The sequence below is a fragment of the Bidens hawaiensis genome, unplaced genomic scaffold, assembly GCF_021521415.1.
Source record: "Bidens hawaiensis isolate Kalapana, Puna unplaced genomic scaffold, B.hawaiensis_p1.1 tig00013805_1, whole genome shotgun sequence".
NCBI classification, from domain to species: Eukaryota; Viridiplantae; Streptophyta; class Magnoliopsida; order Asterales; family Asteraceae; genus Bidens; species Bidens hawaiensis.
In genome coordinates, this window is record NW_027492179.1 from 336,810 (window position 1) to 345,202 (window position 8,393).

Sequence of the window (8,393 nt, forward strand, 5' to 3'; positions counted from 1 at the left end):
TCATGATTAGGGACAAGTTTTGTGGTATGACATTGGTTTTAAAAGTTTGATACTAGATGATACCCATCTGATTAACCGAACTAATATACTAATATACTATGCGATCTTCAAAAAATAACAAATAATATCTAGCTAAAAACTACCCGTTACTAAAACTATTGAATTGTTACAAGCATAATTGAGCATTTTCTGTGAGTCCAAGATCATAAGAGATAATTTTTAGCCACATAATATCATAAACGGATACACCCACAAACCCAATGGGTATACAAAGGGTTTGATTAAACCATGTCAATTCCATCCATATACAGTAGAACTAAAAGGTCTCAAAATTTTAGATCTTCTGTGCAACTTAACTAAAACCAACTTTTAAATCACTGCATTAGTACTAAACAGACTGCAATTCTTTCAAATGTTGTTTTGAGATCGTAATAAGGATATTGTCGGGCCAAGTGCGCTACCTCTTAAGGCTCTGTATGACCATTTGTTCCGCCCAGTATCCCTTTTCATCTCTTCATTCGTTTCCATCAATTCTAATTTCTTTGCGCTTAAAAACTCCTCCAGTTCAGTCCACGTGTTGACTTCTTTGTTTCCTACCACTAGTCGAGAAAATTATAACAAATCCATTAATGCATATGCGCATAGGTCTTTGACCCGATAATTTATTAACTAGTCAACTCACGTTTTGTTTATAAACTATGTTATTATATATGAAAAACTGGTTGTATAAAAAGTGACTTATGACCAACCCGCCCATTCCGCCACCTTGACCTTACCACCTCTAAAGTTTACTGATTTTGTTTGTTTGAGCACCAAAAGGTTAGATAACATTAGAGGTGTAAATGAGCCGAGCCGCTCATCATCGGCTCGCTAAAAGGTTGATTCAAGCCCATACTTAAACAAGCTGAAGCCTTTCTTGGGAGCTCATTTTATTAAACACCAAGCTCGATTATTTATATAATTTCAACTTTATATATTAAATAAACTTTTACATAATGACTATTATTATATACAAAACTATGATAGAATAACTAAATAATATATGTTACTTTATATATATAAATTATAATTATAAATACAGTTAGTTACTTGGATGGTCCGAGTTATTTTCTCAGTTACAAGTTTGGTCCTTGAGTTTGAAAAAGAACATGCATGCTCCCCCATTATTACTAAAACGTAACAAGGATGGTCCTTGAAATGGATGGGCATTAGCTTTTCCAGTTAAGTGCATGTGAAATGACTAAAATACCCTTAATGATAAATTCAAAATAACTATAAACGTATATATAAATATAGTTAACAAATAATATACCTGGAGTTGGATCTTTTGGGAGATTTTCCTTAACGTCAACAACTGGAGCGGTTTCATTAACTCCGTTACTGATATCTTTAGCGGCACCTGAATTACTTTGATTGAGACTGCGTACATCAGCGAGAGCTGCAAACTTTATCTGCACAGAAAGCATTAAGTGAGACGCAAAAGATAATACAGTTATTATGTGTGCGGACAATTTTACCCACACACCATTTCAATGGTGGAACAGTAACTAAAAGTGGTAAAGAGGGAAAAACTGTCCAATCATATATAATTCTGAAAGCTTTAAAGTACCTCTAAACTTCCATCCTCTTTATAAAGAGAGTTTTCAGGGCCATCTTCATCCATTTTATCTGATACAATGGGATATTCTGGAACCGGTATCAAAATGATGTTATCACCATCATAATATGATATTTTCCCAACCTGTAATTAAAATTGAATTTTTAGCGTAGAAACAATAATGAAATGCCCGATGGCATATGTGCTTGAATATAGTTTCTAGTAAACTGTACCCTGAAGGAAGAGAGCTCGGGTGTCCAAGAAGCTGATAACTCAAGAACACGGTACACAATGACATCACCCTCCTAAAAATTGTAAGACCATTGTTACATAAAAAAATAGTGAAATGCTATGTACTTGTGTGTGTGTGTGTGGTGAGGGAAAAGGGACCTTTGGTGAGCTGCACAGAGGAAGCTGATCAAAGTCAACGGGGTTAGACAAAGGTGCTTGTGCATCTATAGTCAACATTGTGGAAGGTTCTTCGTTTGCGTTTTGATAGTCATCCTTTTTAGAAGTAGAAAACTTTTCCAAACCCCATTTTTGGCCCTTTCTCTTGCTGATACCATTCCACTGAAAAGTTACCTGAATCAGAACTCAAAAGTCCAGTGAGAAGAAAGTTGAATGAAGAACGGCAAAATTAAAGTTAGAATAACTGGAATACATCTGGTACTTCGATATGATTTGCATCTTCATCTGCAAGACATAAAAACAGTGTTATCTTAGCACTCTGCAATGACATGTGGACAATTGGATCCAAAACAAACTAATAATTATATTATTATAAGCCATAGGGAAATACTTAATTAGACTGTTTGATGATTAAGTGAACGTATAAACTAGACGGTGCATACCATCATCAAGAGGTTCAAAGCGAATATGTCCTGGCCTGACTACACAAGGAACGAGTTTAGTTGCTCCATTATCATTACAGTTACTTTCTTCTTGTTTGATAATAGTCTCATGCACAGCTTTTGCAGGCACCTGATCCTGCTTTAACTGCAAATAGAAAGAAACTTGCACAATTAATAATGAATAACCATATCTTAAGACTCAAAAAATAAAGCACTTGTTTTATTACATAGATATTTGTTTTCAATATAAATTTACTTGCAGGTCCCTCTTGATCACTGGTAGCCTCTTTGTTCTCGGTTTTGGATATTTCTGGCTCCACATGGGTATCGGGCTGCAATATGATATTAGAAGTGATGTGATATTCATATAACTGAAAATGAGAAAATAGGGCTTCAAAACGCATGGTTTTCTAGCATTTCAAAGAGAAATTACTTGCAATTTAAAGGTGGCAATATGAGCACACTATAAAATGGGTTAAAACAGGTGGGTCGGATTGGGTTGGCCAAAACACTTTCTATTGAAATTTTCTACATCATATTATAGAAAACTTGTGTCGTATATGGTTACAAAAAAGTATGTCATTTAGTAATAGCTCGTTGTTTATGCATTAAAAACACTTGAGGGCAACTTATAACCCATTTGACCCGTTTCCTTTTAAGTTTAGTCTTTTTATTTTACCCGTTTGACCCATAAGAAATATAACATAACCTGACTTGACCATTCATAAGTAAATGAGTCAAAATTTGCCACCTGTACTTTTAACTAACAACTTACATTCTGTGCACTTTTAGCAAGTTCCAACCTCCATTGTCTTTTAGCCCTTTTCCTTCTAGCACTTCTACTAGGGCCCTGATAATACATACCAAGAAAAGATAAGCGCTACCACACCAAACACAACTACTAGCTTTATTCAGTAACTGTTTTAATGACTACGAAATACTTTTGCATGTGTATCTATATAAATGTATACCAGTCAAAACAGTAATGTAGGGTCCTTATGTTTGTATCACAATCATATAAAAGCAGTATAGGAAGTATCTGTCTTTTACAGAACCAAATAAAAAAACTAGAAACTATTGACCATGTGACGGAACACGATTGATTTTATCTCACAAGTTGAATCTAATTCTAAACACAATACCATACCTTTTTAGCCCCATCGGGTGCAGAAGATGCATGCTCGACTCCTTCAACGTCATCTTCTATATTTTTGTCACTTGTTTCAGCATTTACCTTTTTAATCTCCCCATTTGGTTTAGTCTTCTTCTTGCTAATCTTGTCACTCCCATTATTGTCATCACCAATAAAAACCGCCTCCAAATGATGCTTTTTCTTCCTATTATTCACAAAAGCAAGTTATTGTGAGAAATAATTATAAAATATAAGCATCGTCTACGAAATTTATTTAATAATATGCATACAGCCATACACAACAGAGGATTATAAAATTACCTCTTCTCCTTAGAAGGAGATTTAACCTTTTCAATGACTGCTTTTCCGCCGCTCCTCTTCTTTGATTTAATCTTTTTGTTATCGATTTTTTCGGGATGATCCTCATCATCATTTATGACATTATCCTCTTCTGAAACTTTATCTTCAACATCATCCGTTACAGCCAATCGGTGTTTCTTCTTCCTATGATTCACAAAAGCAAGCACATGTAAGCCACACAAGCAAACTTGCACATCGTTTGACAAATGCCATCAACCAATTTTCAAATGTATTGAATAATGGCTTATATAATGAATCTTGTAGACCATAATATACATACAGATAATTTGAAATAAATACTAATGAGCAATATTGCAACTATATATTGAATATGCATGAAACAAAGAAAATGCCACAGATTTCTAGGGGCATCTAATAGAGGGAAGTGCTTCATATTTCATGGGACCGAGAGAGTAGCATCTAATACCATCTAGTCATCTACTATACAATATATATTATAGGGCTTAAATTCATAAGTAACCAACTATGATTGGATTTCTGCTTTGAGTAGCCTGTGTCTTTTAGGAAAGTAAAAAAAACAACTTTTAAAAATATGCTTCGAGGTAATCACCTTAGATAGCCGGTTTTCAGGCATCATGTCAAAATAAAAGTCAACATAGTAACCAAAATATCAACTGCGTTTTGACTGATTTGGTTACCTAAAAACATAACGTTTAAAATTTTCATGGTCTTTTCTGGCATAAAAATGGTGTGCTACCTAAGATATAAATTGAGCCAAAGTCGATTGCCCTTCTATGCAATTAACCTATCCTATACCACAAATCTAAATAAAAAACAGAAGGCACATAACAATTGCATGACTTACTTTGAGGTTTTAAGCTTTGTGGAGGCTTTTCTTTTCTTAGAAGACGTTTGTTTTGGTGCAGGTTCATCTTCCGACTTTACCATCTCACCTTCCTCGTATTCACTTTGGTAGGCTCCAGTTTCTTTATCAAACTCCTTATTGGCTAAAAGTAGCACCCCATTATCTACAGGTTCCCTCCCATTAACTTCACCATTAAGCAAATTGCATGCATCTTCACCCTCTGTTGCTTCACCCAAAGCCAGCTCTTTCCTTTTCACACTGAAGTAACAAACACATGTTGAGTTATTAAACGGCTAAGTACACGTTTGTTTAAGAACAATAGTGCAAAGTCGAATGTAATTATGTAAAGCTGACCTAATAATATCATTATCCTTCAAGATACGAGTTGACTCAGATGGCGGTAACACAAAGCCTTCCATCTGCAAGAGGTCAAAGTTGCTTAATCTTAATTGTCCATTAACAGATAGAGTAAAACCATTGAATTTGCAGATTTTAAGTCACAAATTGAATTCCTTTCATCAATATTAGGTATTTTGCAAAGACATAAAAACAGAAAATAATACATACATGTACACAAGATTGTATTAGCTTTCCAGGAGAATACAGTTTGTTGCTAATGACTGAATGCATAGTTCTATACTAACACATAAGTTTGTAACAAAGAAGAACAGTAGTTTTAGAATCAAAATGAATTAGTTTCAACCTCAAACTCGGGCCTGTAAAATATAACATCACATTGAGTATTATTTGTGTTTCTAACCTATGAGCCTATTATAATTTAAAAACCACTAGTGGTACAATGCTAATAACTTCCCACAACAGTTTTACTTGTTTAGGATACGAGTGTAAACGAGCCGAGCGGCTCGCAAAATACTCGAGATTGAATCAATAAAAAGCTCAAAACGAGCAGAGCTGAGCTGAACTCAAGCCTCAAATAAAGCTGGTGTAGTTATAGAGCCCGAGCTCAAGCCTTGTATTAAGAAAATATTTTAGGCTCGTCGAGCGTTAAAGAGCTTGTGTATTTTTAAGCTTTAACTCTTTATGGACTTGTATATATTAATTTCAAACTGTACAGCGGAGCTTGAGCCGAGCCTTGGCTTGTTTAAGGTACTACGCTGCTACATACGAGCTCAAGCCGAGCTTAGACTCGTTTAAAAATTTTCTCAAAATATATATAATAAAACAGTAGATGTAATAAATTTATAAATAATAAAAAAAACCAAGCTCAAGCTTAAGAAAACGACTCGCAACTTTAATAAAAGTGCTCAAAGGTCAAAACAAACCGAGCTTGAGCTTGAGCTCGAGCTAAGTTACAGTTTCAACATCCGCATTACAAATCATGTTACAGATTAGCTTAAATATCAACATTGAAAAGCTAAATGCAAACATTTCTAGAGAATTACTAGTAAAATTCTACACACGACGAGCTTAAAATCATTTATAAGTATATATAATAAAATAGTAAATGTATACAAATTAACAAATAATAAGAGCCGAGCTCGAACTTTAGAAAATGAGCTCAAAACGAGCTAAGTTACAGTTTCAACATCCGCATTACAAATCAAATCGTACAACAGATTAGGTTAAATATCGACATTCTAGAGTATTATGAATAAAATTCTATAAGTATAACAAATTAGGTATATAATTATTAACAAACTAATTAGGTTTTAGTACACTTAGCATCAATCAAAATGGAGTGAATATAAGTAAGAGAGTTAGTTACAAAGAGGCTGATGCCGTTAGGGCACGAATGCTGAAGGTTGAACTTGTGGAGAAGATGATGGCATAAGTCTGAGATGTTCGGATGCTGATTTGGTTGGATTAAAGTCCAGCTGTTGGTCATACCGACGGAACGTTGAGTTAGGTTAAGTACTGAGCAATCGTCGAATGCTACGCGAATACGTAACGATGGAACCTCCATTTCACTGACAACGGTGTGTACGCCGCTGACGGTTTGAGAAGGTGGAAGGAAGGATACTGCGCTCTAAAACCCCATTGTTGTAAACTAAACCTTGGTTTTGTGAGTGAGTGAGTACCTTTTGTATTGGCGTAATTATTTATGGCTAGTCGGTTCAAACGAGCTGAGCTGCTGGCGAGCTATTTTGAGTCTTATTAAGCGTTTAATTATCGAGCCATGTTTTAAAGTTTGTTTGGGCTCGTCGAGTCTTGACGATCCTTATTTATGTTTAAGTTTTAGTTTTGTTGGACTCTGGTGTATTTATTTCACACTACGCATCTAAGCTCAAATGAAACCAAGTTTTGGCTTGTTTAAGGTGTTGCATATGAGCTCGAGTCGAGCTGAGGATAGTTCAAGGTTTCTCTAAATACATTAATTAATTAAAACTTATATTAACTTAATTATTAAATAATACACGAGTCGAGATCGAGCTTTAGTGAAAAGAGTTTTGGCTCTCGTAAATCAAAATTGACCAGGACATCTGTAAAGAAAATGTAACGAGGATGTTAATTAATGTCATAAAAGTCTGTAGGGAAAAAATATTTCCGGTTTGAACATGTCGATAGTTTAAAGCTTAAACAAAATATAGAGAAATTTATAAGGTTAATCTTCAGTTCGTGTTTTATAATCCATCAACTAGTTTAGCTCATGCAATAAACAGGTTATTTGTGTTGAGTTTGGATTACACGATTTAAGTGTAAGTAGGTTAAAGATTGATGTTTGAGAACATAAGGTGTGTGAATTTCTAACACGGCTCAAAATATGACATAATCCTGATGTAAAAAATAATCATATATCGAGTTGTCTGTTTTTATACGTTTAATAAGTAGATCACGCTCATGCTTGTTTAAATTGTTTGTATTTAGATGCGTTCATGTCTATCTGTTTAACCCGTTTATTTTAACCGGTTAAATTAGAATAAACTGCATATGATTTGCAGTAGGCCGCCAAACCATTCATTACACGCTAATATGTTGGAACTTAGAACTTGATTACAATTTAAGTCTTTGTGAACCCATTCAGAAGTTGTTATTATCAAAATATCAAATTTTAACGAGAGCATTTCATTTACTTTGTTAAAAGATTAAGGAGCTCTTTCATTTAATCATTTGATGGGAATAAAAAGAATTCCAAATTCCTAATTAATGGAATGAAATTTAAATTCCACATAGTTTCATATTTTACCAACCAAATAGAAATTGAATTAAGCTCATGTTAATTCCATTAGATGTTGCATAATGCATATTATGTGAACCAAATAGTCCTAAGTTCATCTTGGGCTCTCGGCTGAATAATTGAGCGAAAACGCTGCTCGTTTATAACTCACTCGTGCTCTACTTTGTTGCTTGATATTTAATTGAAATTCTAGCAATACATGGAAAAATGAAATCAACTATTCAAGTACATGCATGATTCAACACACACGACTCACAAGCTTAAGACTTGAAATTTTTATGAAAAAAATAGTTGTAGCAGATCAAAACGATGTAACAATGTTCTCCAGCATTCGATCAAAGTTATTATCCGGTTCCAATTAATAACCCCTGCAATAAGACAAATCATTGTTTTTATTCTACATCACAAACTTCAAGCGCAAGTAGCAGGATATTGATACAATAAGTATTTATCACACGGATGAAAAGAAAACAGTCTAGAAAAGGTGAACT

The 8,393-nt window shown here is 34.2% G+C and overlaps 1 protein-coding gene across 1 annotated transcript; it reads right to left on the minus strand.

The window, feature by feature from the left end:
- Positions 1-299: 299 nt before the first annotated feature.
- Positions 300-6,876, minus strand: LOC143544969 (coilin-like). The gene is made up of 14 exons (XM_077036937.1): positions 6,493-6,876; positions 5,121-5,185; positions 4,767-5,024; positions 3,902-4,084; positions 3,596-3,785; positions 3,224-3,298; positions 2,709-2,780; positions 2,449-2,593; positions 2,259-2,290; positions 1,988-2,179; positions 1,831-1,902; positions 1,610-1,741; positions 1,313-1,451; positions 300-599 (listed from the first exon to the last, which is right to left on the minus strand). The coding sequence occupies exons 1-14, from the start codon at positions 6,688-6,690 to the stop codon at positions 409-411; spliced, it is 1,944 nt and encodes a 647-aa protein (XP_076893052.1). The 5' UTR covers positions 6,691-6,876; the 3' UTR covers positions 300-408.
- Between the last annotated feature and the right edge of the window lie 1,517 nt (positions 6,877-8,393).